The following is a 14,875-nucleotide window of genomic DNA, read 5'->3' as shown; positions in this document are numbered from 1 at the left end:
TAATGAGAACCTGCTGTATAGCACAGGGAACTCCACTTCGCTGTACAGTAGAAACTAACACAACACTGTAAAACAACTATACCCCAATTAAAAAAAAAATTTTTTTGAACATACACTTTCAAAAAAAGATATGTGGATTGCAAATAAGCACATAAAAATATACTTAACATTATTAGTCACCAAGGAAATTCGAGTTAAAACCACAATGAGATACTACTGTATACCTATTAGAATGGCTTAAAGAAAAAAAACTGACAATATCAACTGCTGGTGAGGATGCAAAGCAGCTGGAACTCTCATACGTTTCTGGTGGGAATAGAAAACAGTTTGACAGTTTCTTATAGTTAAACATACACTTACCATACAACCCAGCAATCCCACTCCTAGGTATTTACCCAAGAGAAGTAAAAACCTATTTCCCACCACACCCCCAAAATCAGTATGCAAATATTTACAGCAGCCTTATTCATAATCACCAAAATCTGCAAATAACCCAAATGTTCCTGACTGGGGAATGAATAAGCAAACTGTGGTTTACCCACACAATGGAACAGTACTAGCAATAAAAAGGCTTGAACTACTGATACAAGCAACAACATAGATGTGTCTCAAATGCATTGTGTCAACAGACAAAAGCCAGACGCAAAAGCTACATATTTTTTTTTAATTCCATTCATGTGGAATGGAATTAAACCTTCTGGAAAAGGAAAGCTATTGGGACAGAGAACAGATCAGGGGTTTCCAGGGATTAAGAGTAGGAGAGATTGTTTATAAAGGGGCAGCATGAGGGAATTTTTGAGAGGTAAGGATGGAACTGTTCTATATCTTGATTGTGATAGTATCACTCTACGCATTTGCCAAACTCAGAACTATACACCAGAAAAGAGTGAATTTTACAGTATGTAAAACTTTTAAATTAGAAGCAAAGAAGTCAATGAGATACTATGTTAATAGATGGGAAGATTTAATATCATAAAGTTAGAAATTCTCTCCAAATTCATCTATAAATTCAAAGCAATTTTAATCAAAACCCCAACAGTATTTTTCACAGGACTTGAAAAACTGTTCTAAAATATAAAAACAACAAAAAGCCAAGAATAGCTAGGACAGTCCTAGAAAAGAATATGGTGGGAAGAACCATCCCACCAGATATCAAGAATTATTACAATGCTACAAGAGTTAACACACAGTATAGTAATGATGCAGGATTAGATGAAACAAAACAGACAGCTAAGCTAGAAACTGTGTTTTACAAAGCTGCTTGCAGGTTGGGTTCTGGATGCGTATTAGTTTCATCCAAATAGGTGCATCTGCACAAAAGTTTTACCACAGAAATGAGGTAGAAGCCATCTTGCTAAGCTCCTGATGCGAAATTGACAAGAAATATCAAAGGCAGTCATCTCTGCATGTCTAGTCACCAGTTTTGTGGTTCTGAGGGATGTGTAGCAGTGTCAGAAGCAGCAACAGCAAAGCAGCAGCTTTCAGATCTCTGGATTTTGGATATGGTGGTGTGACCTGGGAACCAAGAATCCAAGGGAAGTCCCCTCGCATGGTTTCGCTGGCCTTTCATTGATTTTTGAGGAACTGAATTTCTTGTATTCAATCCCTTTCTGCTGGAAATGTCTAGAAGGCTTTCTATTTCCAGCATTAAATCATGATAGACAAAAACTCTAAGAGTTTCATAATGCAGAGTCTAGTCCATAAGTCAAAAGAATAAGTGAGAAAGGATTCACAAACTTGAAAGAAAATTTTTCACCATAAGTTTCAAAATTTTTGTTTCCCACAACCTTAAAATAAATTATCCCCCATCACAGAGGGAAAAACAGATTCTTTAAAAAAACATCAAGTTTAGATATTTTAAGAAAAGAAAAAGAGACCAGGTAATGTACCTACTAAACATATACCATGTGGTTTTTATCCAAACTCTATTTTTTAAATTACTGAATCTTTTTCATAATAAGAGTCAATGGTGGCATAGCAGATGTTGGAATACAAAGCTTTCTTATGAAAGAAGTTAATAAATGAGCATTAACAAAGTACAATCGTGAAAAAATAAGCCATAACTCCCCCTCAAGAAAAGAAAGAGAAGGTAAAGAAGGAAACAGTATTTTCACATTAAATGATCTAAAGTAAAATTCAAGAAATCTATGAGTGCTCCCAGAACACACCCTTTAAAGATGAACCTTAGAATGGGATGTTAACAACAACCTTGGTTTATCAATTGCTAGAGATCAGAAGAAGTAGTTTATATCATTTCTAAACAGCATAGTACCTTGAAGGATGCTGGTTCCGGTGAGAGCACCTCCAAAGAAGCATTTGAACCTCTGCTCCCATGACGTGTTCTTGAATTTGAGGCTGGTTTTGAAATTCCATCTAAGTTTCCCTTTATAATATCCATTGATATCCTGAAACAAACAAACAAAATTTCAAGCAAGTTATGACTTGTGTGTTTAAATGTTTCATCAGTGTTAACAGGCAGTGAACTCAGAGCCTTTGCTATAAGGATTATGTCACTACCAAAGTCACAGTACCCTAATTTCATCAGAAGATGTCTGTGTCCATGGATCATTACATCTTATGTCACCGTAGGTGGAAAAAACATGCTGCCAGGATGTCAGATTCTGAAAGTGGCTAAAAAAGAATGCAGACATGAACATCATCTCAATGGCCTTCTGTGCCTCCAAGAGAAACAGCTACCGTGTCCTTGGCCTAAGAAGACACTTACAGAGCACCACACCCCTCAGCCAAGATTCATGCTTCATCATATAATTTGCCAAGGCCTCTACTTTCTTCGGGTTTTACCTTCCTTATTCTAGCTCAGCCTTCAGCCGGGGCTCTCTCTCAGCCCTGATTTCTCCTCTCCTCCTTGGTACTGCATTTTCATGGAGTACTTATCTCCAGGTGACCACTCTTCTATCAACCCTCCCCTTCTAAAACCCATGATTCTACTTCTGCCTTGAAACAACAGAGAACTGAACCTACTCTCTCTACTAGAGGACCGGCTTTCACTATCTGGATACACATTGCCAATCTCTTTAACTATTTTTCATGTGACACCGTCCACAAGACTCTCACCAGTCTGGCTGCTCTATTCCTAGGACTATTTCCTGAAGCAGGAAATATTAGGCAGGATGGTTTCAACTAGTGGGGAAACTTGAGCACTGCTGGCACTTTGCTCCTTCCAAACTGTGCCCTTGGTCAGGACCATTCCAAATATGTTCAGTAATGCTTGGGGTATCATGCATGCCGAATAAAGTGGAAGAAAGAGAGAGAATTTCATAGTTTGACTTCCAAATACTTAGCTTTACATGTGAATGGATATCTTCCAACAAATCCTTTCCTAAATTCCTATCAATTATAAATTAAACCATTTCTCTCATAACAGAATGAAGAAAGGCAGTTGCCTCTGGCCCAGCAAGTGTAACAATGTCCTTTTCTTACCCTAAAAAATGACTCATCTTTCTTTTTTTTTTGAACAGCTGAGGCAGAGTCCAAGGAAGCTTTGGACACAGGAGGAAGCCCAATCATGAACAACCCCATGCTCCTCCAAGGCACACAGAGCAGTAATATGATTTACCCTCCAACCATTCAGTGTGTCAAAGCTGAGGCTTAAAGGACAGTAGGTCAACTCTTTCCATCTCAGCAAATGAAAAAGGCAGTGATCTCAACATTATTCAAACTCTGCAAAAGGGTTTTTGGCTCACTGAGGAAGGCACTGACATTATTATTGTGGGAAGACGGATCGCCCTGGCCCGTCACGTCACCATCAAAAAGCTTAAGTCACTGAAAGGCCAAATGTCTTGTAATGGCCTGAACTGCCTGTCAAGGGAGACTTATTGGCGGCTAATAGAGGGAGCAATGAGATGGAAGCCCGTGCAGAGCCAGTATAATACATGTCAACAAAGGGAGAGGCACAGTGAACCACCAATGGCATGGATCAACTAAAAGGCTCCAGAAATCTTTCAATTTGTTTTAGAAATAGGTCTGTTCTATTATGTTTGCTCATGAAAATAATAAATAAAATACAGTTTCCAGGATGGGTAGGGTTGTAACTAACAATCTTCTGAATTTGGCCATGTAGAAAAAAGTATGGATAAAGGATACTGAATTAGGAACTTAAAGATGTTTTTGAGTATTTGAGAAGAAACCTCAATAGCCAGAGAGAAATTCCACAAGAAAAATAAAGCACTGTACAAGAAAGCAAACAATCAAATGATAATACTTATATAAGCACTGAATTTAACCAAACACTCTGCCTTAATTACATTGAGTGTAGGTGAGGAGGAGTATGTAAAAGAAAAGGTCGTATAAAAAGTCTAATCTGTCCTAATAGGAAATCAAAGAGAATATCCAAAAATTGATAAAGCCAAACAATAGTTAAATAAGCACAATAGTTAAATAAGTTCAAGATATTTGCCCCTGAAGGATGTGACTAGAGACTGCTTCTTTTTTTTTTTATTGTAAATGTTACAGTACAGTTTGACATATTTTACTATATTACTTTAATAAAAGTAAAAAAAATTAATAATAAATATAAAATATGGAATCTTCAAGGGACTGGAAGGAAACATAGAGCTAATTTATATAATAATGAGGTTAATGACTTACTAAGCAGGATATCAAGAGCATAAGTCAAACAGGACGAAACTAATAGATTTGATTACATAACATTTAATGCTCTTGAGTATCAAACCAAAAAAAGAACTCTAAATTAAATTAAAAGGTACATGAGAAAATGGAGAAAATATATGCAATACAGATAATATACAAAAGGTTAATACATTTACACATTTAAAGAGCTCTTACCAATCAACAAGGGAAAGAAACATTCCAATAGAAAACTGGCTAGGGGCATAGACAAGGAAGGAAAGAAGGAGGAAGGAAGTCAACACCTTGTTTAAAAAAACAAGTCCAATTTCTCTAATTAAAGAAATATACAGAGAAATATACAGAGAGGGACCTGAAAGATGATCACAAGTCAAAGAAGTAACAGTGATAGATTCTGGGTTGGCAGGTTCATGGATGTTCTTGTGTCTTTTTTCACCTTTTGCTTATCTGTATTTTCTGGTTTTCTATTAATCTTAAATTCATAATTAAAGAATTTACTTACTGAAGAAAATTTTCTGGAATATATTAAAGTATACTCAAAAATAAATAAAAATCACCCAATATTCACCACCCTGAGCTAAACATTGCTGGCACATTTCTTTTCCATTTTTGCTTTTTATGTCTTTTCCACAAAGTTGGATTCATATATTTCTCACTTAACATTACACGATAAACATTTTCTTATTACATTACAGATACTTCTAAAATAGAATATTATTTACTTCTTGATATTCCATTAAATACATGGATATATGACCAGATTCTAAATTGTAACAAATCACTACTAAGACATACCAGCTTTTCATAACATTCATTTCAAGCAAGATTAATTTAAACTTTTTCAGAGAAATGCAACCACCATGAATGGTTTAAAACCAAAATGGGGACACGTGGCTGCTGTAATCTGATGTTTTTAGATAAATGAAAGAATCAAAGAAAATGAATCCTCCTCTGTTTAGTAATAACAAATAGCCAGCCTTTTTAAAAAGTAGAATTACACTTATTTTCATGATTTTAATATCTAAAAATTACTTATGGTAGTTTTTTTTTTTACTTTCTGTACTTGTTTATTATGTAAGAAATACTTGCCCTTGAGAGGGGGAAAAAAATCAAATAATACAGAAGAATGTAAAAGTTTTTCAAGTCAAAATTACCCTCACCCCAAGAAAGATTTTTGTAGGTCTCACTTTTTTAGGCATATGCAAACTTTCTATCCTTTACCTCCCTACTCCTCCCCAACACAAACACACACAAATGGCAAGGTGCTTCGCAACTTGCTTTTTTACACAATGTATTTCAAAGATTTTTCTATACCACCACATACAGATACACTTCATGCTTTCAAACGATGGCATAGTATTTCATTGCATAGATGTAGCATTTTTTTAATCAGCTCACTTAGGTTGTATATGGAAGATTTGTTATTAAAAAACAATACAAAAGTTTAGTCAAAATTGATCATAGGCCTAAAATAGAAAATTAAAACTATAAAATTTCTATAAAATATGTGTGACTGTGGGTTAGCAAAGATGTCTTAGATACACCATCAAAAGTATGATTCATAAAAGAAAATACTGATAAATTGGAATGCCTCAAAATTTTAAACTTCCACTCTTCAAAAGACACAGTTGAAAAGGAAAACACAGGCCAAATATTGGGAGAAAATATTTGCAAAACACACAGCTGACAAAGGATTTATATCCAGAATATATAAAGAAGTATCAAGACTCAATAATAAGAAAGATTGGAGCAGACTCATCACCAAAGATGTATGGATGGCAAACTAGCACCAGAAGATGTTCAACATCATTAGTCGTTGGAGAAATTTAAAAGCACAATGAGATACTGCTACACATTCAAATGTGAAAATTATTTTTTTAAAAAACTAGCAATACCAAGCGCTGACAAAGTTGGAGCAACTGGAACTTTTATATATTGCCGATGAGAATGCAAAATGGGACAGCCGTGTTGCAAAACTGCCTGGCACTTTCTTGCAATGTTAAACATACACTTACCATACGAGTCCACAATCTCACTCTGGATATTCACCCAAGAAATGAACATTTATATTCACACAAAAACCTGGACATATAGCAGCTACATTAATAACTGCCAAAAACTGGGAACAATCCAAATGTCTCTCAACTATACAATGGATAAGCAACTGTGGTACATCTATACAATGGAATGTTACTCAGCAATATAAGGGAACAAATTACTGATACAAAACATAGACAAATCTCAACTGCATAATGCTAAGTTGAAAGAAGCCAGATTCAAAAGGCTCCATAGTATTTGTTTCCAATTATATGACTTCTAGAATAGACAAAACTATAGGGACAGAAAACTGATGACCATTACCAGGGCTGGGGGTACGGAAGGGTTAACTACAAAAACAGTACTAGGGGATTTCAGGGGGAATGATGCAACTGTTGTGTATCCTCATTGTGATGATAATTATATAACTGTATGCATTTGTCAAAGCTCATAGAACTGTAATATTAAAAGGGTAAATTTTACTCTATGTAAAGAATACCTCAATTTTAAGGTAACCTCTTTGTACAAATTTTTGCTTAGTTATGTTTATATGCCCAGAAGATAAATTAGAATTTCTGAGTGAAAAAAAATAGAGTTGCCATATGATCCAGCAATCCCACTCCTGGGCATATACCCAGACAAAACTATAATTCAAAAAGATACATGCACTTCTATGTTCATAGCAGCACTATTTACAATAGCCAAGACATGGAAACAACCTAGATGAATGGATAAAGAAGATGTGGTACATATATACAATGGAATACTACTCAGCCATTAAAAAGAATGAAATAATGCCATTTGCAGCAACATGGATGGACCCAGAAATTATCTTACTAAGCGAAGTCAGAAAGAGAAAGACCATATATCACCTATATGTGGAATCTAAAATACAACACAAAAGAACGTATCTACAAAACAGAGACTCACAGACATAAAGAACAGACTTGCGGTTGCCAAATGGGAAGGGGAGATAGGGGAGGGAAGGAATGGGAGTTTGGAATTAACAGAGGCAAACTATTATACATAGGATGGATAAACAACGTCCTACTGTACAGCACAGGGAACTATATTCGATATCCTGTGACAAACCATAATGGAAAAGAATACAGAAAAGAATATATATATACACGTATAACTGAGTCACTTTGCCATGCAGAAAAAATTAACACAACACTGTAAATCAACTATATTTCAAGAAAATTTTTTTTTAATTGCTGAGTCAAAGAACACTGTCTTGGGCTTCCCTGGTGGCGCAGTGGTTGAGAGTCTGCCTGCTAGTGCGGGGGACGCGGGTTCGAGCCCTGGTCTGGGAGGGTCCCACATGCCGCGGAGCAACTGGGCCCGTGAGCCACAACTACTGAGCCTGCGTGTCTGGAGCCTGTGCTCCGCAATAACAGAGGCCACGACAGTGAGAGGCCCGCGCACCGCAATGAAGAGTGGTCCCCGCTTGCCGCAACTAGAGAAAGCCCTCACAGAAACGAAGACCTAACACAGCCAAAAATAAATAAATAAATTAATTAAAAAAAAAAAAAAAAAAAAGAACACTGTCTTTCAAATTTTGGTAGTCTGCCAACTGTCCTCCAAAAAGGTTGTACCAAACTACATTACTAACAACAGGGTACGCTGAGATTAAAGTGCCTGTTTCCCCACCTGGGCCAATCTGGTCATGTCAAAGCTTTTCATCTTTGTCAATCTGAGAAGTGTCAAAAGTATCTGTGAGTGTGATCTACATTTCTTTAATTATGAGAGAAGTTGAGTCTCTAGTCAAATGTTTACTGCCCACCTTTTATTTTTTCTGTGAAACGCCTATTTGCATCGTTTGTCACTTAAATGTTGGGTGATTAATTTGTAATACAAGTTCTAGATCTTAGGGGCTAGAAGGACAGTGAGAGTCCTTGGTGCTTGGTCTTATGGTCAGGAACGTTTACCGCCGTGTCCAGGAAATCCTGGCGACACACAGCCTTCAAGGAGACAGAAGCCTCTCCGGGGTCAGACCTACGTCTCTCTCCCAGGCCTGGCCAGCCTCTGCTGAGCCCGCCGCCCTGCTTGAGCCCGCCCTCTTATTGGCCCTGCCCCCTCTCCGGGCCCCGCACCCTGACACGATTCCGCCCCGCCCTCTCATTGGCTTGTCGCGCGGCGATAACAGTCCGCTCCTAACCTGTGCGGTCCCTCACCTTCCGGGCGGAAACTGGGAGCTAGTGTCCAGTCGTCAGAGCATTGACACTCTCAGCGTCACCCACTGTCCCCCCAAAGGGGAGGGGTCTTTCCCGCCACCGCAGCTTCTCTGGAGGTGGAAGAAGCCGCGGGTCAGAAGCCTTCCTGCCTCCCGGAACGCCGTTCCCTTGGCAACCAGAAGCACGACGCTGCCAGTCTCGCGATAGGGGAAAAGGGCTATACCATCCAGAAACGAGACGTGGGGGCCCAGGAGCAGCAGAGGACCCAACTGTCGGAACCCGGAGACCTCAGGCATCCCTGCTGTCTCCTCCGTCTTCCCGGCGGAGGGTGGAGAGTGTGGAATGGTTTGTTCGTATTTAGGTTGAACTTGGAAAGAGGATGTCTGGATGCTTGTATGGCTCTGTCCTTCACTATTAATACGATGCCCTGCAGGTCCGCTAATCCTCTCTGAACTCAGTTTCCTCCTCCGTAAAATGGGGTAATAACAATTGCTTCCTCACAACACTGTTGTGCAGCTCAAAAACATAATGTTATGTGAAGTTCTTAGTAAATGTTGGATGCCATGTAAATAAAAAATAGTAGTTTTGCCCAGATTGGGCTACAGTCCAAAAAAGGTAATAATTGCTATTTGCGCTTGCTTTCTTTTGTGGTTTTTGTAATTCTCAGCGCGTGAAGACTATTTCCCTGGGTCCCTGAATTGATTTTCTTCATCCCCAGTACCATCAAATGTCTGCTTCTTCCGCTTTGAACAGAACCTTACAGTTTACAAGGCATTTTCACGTACATGGACCCTGTAGCCTCATTGTTTTAGGTGGTAAGATGTGTATTCTTTAAGTGTTTTTCAGCAGAGCAAATAGACAAAGGTTAAGTGAGTTGCTCAAAGAACCACAGCTACAATCTCGGTCAGTGGTGGGTGTAAAAGCCTAGCTGTAAATGCCATCCATATACTGCTAAATCCTGCCTTTCTATCTCCAGCTCTGAACTCCACACTCTTATCTAACTACGTGACATCTTCACTTAGACATCTCCGCTTCAATGTAAGAAGCACCTTAAACTTCAGATGTCAAAAAACAAACTTCTCCACAGTCCCCCCTACACCCCACCTTCTTATCCATCTCAGTAAATGGTAACTGCATCCTGCCTGCCAGTCTCAGGCCAAAAACCTTGAAGTCATCCTCAATTCCTCTTCCTCTCACACTTTACAATCAGTTTATTATAAATCCTATCAGCTCTACATTCAAAATATATCCAGAATCCAACCACTTCTCACCACCATCCGTGCTTCCATTAAGGTCTGCACTGACATCATCTCTTGCCCGGATTTTTGCAATAATCTCCTAACTGTTGACTTCCTTGGCCCTACTACTTTCAATCAGCAACCTGAATGATGCTTTCAAAACCTAAGTCAAACAATGCCACTCGGGGCTTCCCTGGTGGCACAGTTGTTAAGAATCTGCCTGCCAATGCAGGGGACACGGGTTCGAGCCCTGGTCCGGGAAGATCCCACATGTCGCAGAGCAACTAAGCCCGTGTGCCACAACTACTGAGCCCACGTGCCGCAACTACTGAAGCTCACGCACCCAGAGCCCGTGCTCTGCAACAAGAGAAGCCACTGCAAGGAGAAGCCAGCGCACCGCAACGAAGGGTAGCCCCCGCTCACCGCAACTAGAGAAAGCCCGCGTGCAGCAATGAAGACCCAACGCAGCCAAAAATAAAATAAATAAATATTTTTTAAAAAAAACAATGCCACTCCTCTGCTCAGGACTCTCCATGACTTCCCATTTCATGCAGAATCCTTACAATGCCCACAGGTCCTCAATAACCAGACCCTCCGTTTTCTTCCAGACCTCCAGTCCTACCACCCTCTCCCTGGCAAACTTTGCTGCAGCCTCACTGTCCTCCTTGTAAGTGTTTCTACGCGGGAATTTCTTCCCAGCATTTCTCAGGAAATGTACATGTTTTTCCAAATTAAAAAAAAAAATAAATCAGTTAAGAAATCAGGAAAATTGGAGAAAGTATTCTGATTCTCCTGTGAAAGTTAAACCATAGCAATCGACATAGAGATGTAACTGAAGAAATCCACTGATGTCAAGATAAGTCGAAAGCAAGAGCAGGAAATGCTGACACTCTGAGTCAGAAGTTGAGATCAACATTCCAGGAACCAGGACAGGAGCACCTGGGAGAGAGGCGATCACAATCTGATAGGTCAATCTTGCTTGGAGCTCGTGCCATGTTATAAGTATGCATCCCCGGCCCAGTCTGCTGCTAACAGTGAGTCATTCTTGCAAGTAAAATAAATATTAGTAAGTTGATATTCATTGTGTACTTTACACAAATTCTGTGAGTGATATTCCAAGGAACAGCAAGTTTTTATTCAGAATAAGCCCTTAAATTGTCAGTTTCCAACCCATGATTCTGTGAAGGGCTGTTAGCCTTGCTTGGAGATTTGTATGTTACATTATTCAAATGGTACCCAGTAATGTTCTCTGTGTTCTCCAGTACTCGAATATTTGCTATAGGCTACACCTCTTATAAATACTTCTAAATTTAATAGTCCTTATTTTTTAAAAAAATGCTTCAGACAGCATTTGTTTGAATAAAGAATAAAGAAGCTCTGGTAATGAATAAAGAATATGAAGAAGGTTGGAAGTATTTTTAAAATAACAAGATTTGGAGAACTCCTGGCAGTTCTGATTTCTTGTTTCTGCATGCCAAAGATTAGTATCTGTTGGGAATTTGGAAACACTACTCCTGGTTCTTCTTCCAGTATGAATAAACACACACATACACACAAACACGCACACACACACACTGCCTGGAACACAGTTCCTCAGTAATCCATATGGCTTGTTTCCTCTCTTCCCTCAGGTGTCTGCTTCCTCAGGTGGGTCTTTCCTGACCACCCGATATTAAATAATAATTCCCATCTCTGCACTCCCTACCCTGTTCCCTTGACTCTCCTTTATTTTTTTATAAGGAGGACAGATGCCACTGTTTGGATTCCAATACGAAATAGCTGGGTGACCTTGGGTAAATCCATAAACTTTTGTGGGCCATAATATCCTCATTTGAAAAATGAAGGTTGACTAGTTTTGCAGTTCTTAAACTCTACTGTATTAGGATAACCTGAGGAGATTTCAAAAAACACTGATCCCAGACCTATATCTAAGATTAAATGAACCTGAAACTCTTCTCAAATTTTAATGTGCAGATAAATCACTGGAGGATCTTGTTAAAACGCTGATTCTGTGTCAGGTGGGACCCAAGACTCTAACAGGCTCCCAGGTGATGTCAAAGCTTCTGGTCCACAGACTACTCTTTGAGTAGCTAGAGACTAGATAATCTCCAAATGACGGCACAATTCTAATATTCCGTGAATAAAGGCCATTCTTTCCATTTTAATTTTTGGCGAAAAATGGTGCTTATTAAAAAAACAACACGTTTCAGATTTCTTGGGGATGTGAGGGGAAAAAAATAACTAAGAAATCAGGGCTGTGACAGGTGCCCATGATTAACTGGTGTTCTCATTTTTTTTGAAACTTGTTTATACAATGTAAGATACATATAAAGCAAGTGAAAAGAAAGTTCAGGTTCAATAGAAACTTAGTGTCTCTTTACTGTTTGTAACCTTTCCACACTAAGTCCCTATTCATTACATTTTTCATGAAACTCAACTCATCTTGAATTATTTTCTGTCATTCTCATTTCGTTTATTTACCTTCTGCTGCTTCCGTTTTGCAAGCTGCTGAGAGGCTGTATGTGCCTTGAGGGCAAACTTTAATAAACTGTATTTGTTGTATGTTAGTACACAATAAATTGTGCCTTTGTTTTTAGTTCCTTAAATACTTGTACATCAGCTATTGCAATTACACCCTCAAAGCAATTCAAATTCAGATATGTTGGAGAGCACCATATTTTTCTCTGCTGTGTTTTCTGAACTGCTGTGTTCAAACCCCCCCCCCAAATATTCTAGAAAGTATTATGCCTTTCAAAATAATTCATAAAGATTTCATCTAGAGTCAAGATATTTTAAGCTAAAATTTCCCTGGTCTCATTCCAGGTTGGTGACAAATGGCAGCATTGGTTTCAAAGTTGGTTTTTGTTTTTGTTTTCAATCTCTCTCTGCTCTTGACGTTCTCCTTCTGAGTGGAGTCAGATTTGAATGAATGAGAGAGCCCACGCTGTATGCCATCCGGGCTCCAACTATCATTCCAGCCTTGTTGCCCCAATTTCCCTTTTCTCACTATAAGCTTCAGCCAAATACAACAACGTACTAGGAGAGGAAGCTCACTAAGCCTTGTATCATAGATTCTACAAACTAGATTAAATAGCCATTTCTTTTGAAGGGCAGTCAAAAGTGTGTGCTACTGGACAGTTCCCAGCTCATGTGAGTCTGTGGCTTAGAGTTATTAAAAAGTAACATTTACTGAGTGTTCAGGACATGCCTTAGGTGCGTCATTCCACCTCACTTCCTAACATCCTGTGAAGTGGCACTGTTATTACCCAGATTTGTAGTTGAGAAGCAGAGCACGGCAGCTTGAGTGATTTTTCCGAGTTCATTCAGATACTAAATGGTACTGGGATTCCAACCCAGTTCCACAGCCTGTTTGTTCTCTTCACCTCCTCGCTGGACTAAATTCAGGAAAAGAGGTTATTTGTATCCACTAGATGGTGCTGATTGTCTTCTCTTCAAAACAAAACTATAAACCTGCTTTCAGAACCTCTCACTTTCCTTGGATTTTAGGTATGATCCAAGAAACCACTGAACTGAAATATCCTGTTTGTTTGAACTGTGCTTGGGTACATCTTTAAATAGCCATCCCAATAGGAAAAGTGAAAATTAGATCCCAAAAAAATCAGAGTGGATTTTTTAAAATATCTTAGTACATATTACAAGTATCTAATATCCAATAACCATTGGTAACTTTGAGTGACTAAGGTTCTCACACATTTGTAGTCCTATAAAATCTGCAGGCTATTTTTTAAAGTCCATGTTTTATTTCATATACCCCTTTTACCCAAACTATACTCCCTCCCATGCCTCCCGGTCCTGCTTGGCCACAGTGCCGCCATGTAATCAGGAGACATGACCAGGGAAGTAAATCAAGTCTTAAAGAACAAAAAGCAAGTTCTGGAACAGGTAATCCTACTTTTATTCACAGTAAAATGCACTTTAAGTTTAGTATGTGTTTAGTTCTCTTTTAGTACATTTTTTAGTACTTAAAAGCTATTAACTAATAAATCTGCTAAAAATGGGTTCTCAGATTTTGTCGTTCATAAGGATCATTTCAGGTGTTATTTATTTTAAATATTTTTAAGTTATTTATTTTATTTGGTTTTAGCTGCGTTGGGTCTTCGTTGCTGCACGTGGGCTTTCCCTAGTTGTGGCGAGTGGGGGCCACTCCTCGTTGCGGTGCGCGGGTCTCCCATTGCAGGGGCTTCTCCCATGGCAAAGCATGGGCTCCAGGCGCACGGGCCCAGTAGTTGTGGCACACGGGCTCAGCAGTTGTGGCACACGGGCTCTAGAGCACAGGCTCCACAGCAGGTGGGATCTTCCTGGACCAGGGCTCGAACCCCTATCCCCTGCGTTGGCAGGGGGATTCTTAACCACTGCACCACCAGGGAAGCCCCTCAGGTGTTATTTAAAATGTTGATTTTAGTCCCTAGTCCCTGATTTAGTAAGTCTGGGGTCCAGCCCAGGAATGTGCATTTTAACAAACACCCTGGTGATTTTGGTGCAGTACGACCATGAGCATGCTTTGAAAAACACTGCCTTCAAGTTTGCATTTGAAAGGGTAGATAGCACTGAGGTCATGCTCAGAGAGGCACCATGGAGACGCCTGGAGCTGTGCAACCCAGGGGCTCTGAACAGAGACATCCAGTACTTCCTTTGTAAATAGTAAGCTAGAAAACTGCAAAATGTTCTCCCTTCCCACTTCCTTGATTCTGAACACTTTCCTTCCTCTGCCTGTCTATTAGGGAGTGCTATAGAGAATCAAGTGCTAGTCAGAGGATGTCCCCATTTTAAAAATGGGTGGGGGGTGACGGGAAG

At 39.3% G+C, this 14,875-nt stretch overlaps 1 protein-coding gene across 2 annotated transcripts in view; it reads right to left on the bottom strand.

Moving 5' to 3' along the window:
• Positions 1-8,965, bottom strand: part of FSIP1 (fibrous sheath interacting protein 1) — a 218,159-nt gene extending 209,194 nt beyond the window's left edge. For both annotated transcript variants that reach the window (XM_036841711.1, XM_036841712.1), the window contains exons 1-2: positions 8,823-8,965; positions 2,273-2,405 (exon numbers count right to left, since the gene is read on the bottom strand). In XM_036841711.1, the coding sequence (XP_036697606.1) occupies positions 2,273-2,398 (126 nt within the window). In that variant the 5' untranslated portion in view covers positions 2,399-2,405; positions 8,823-8,965. The remainder of the gene's footprint in view (positions 1-2,272; positions 2,406-8,822) is intronic.
• Positions 8,966-14,875: the final 5,910 nt, after the last annotated feature.

The sequence above is a fragment of the Balaenoptera musculus genome, chromosome 2 (assembly GCF_009873245.2).
Source record: "Balaenoptera musculus isolate JJ_BM4_2016_0621 chromosome 2, mBalMus1.pri.v3, whole genome shotgun sequence".
Taxonomy (NCBI): Eukaryota; Metazoa; Chordata; class Mammalia; order Artiodactyla; family Balaenopteridae; genus Balaenoptera; species Balaenoptera musculus.
This window is presented reverse-complemented; position numbering and strand designations above follow the sequence as displayed.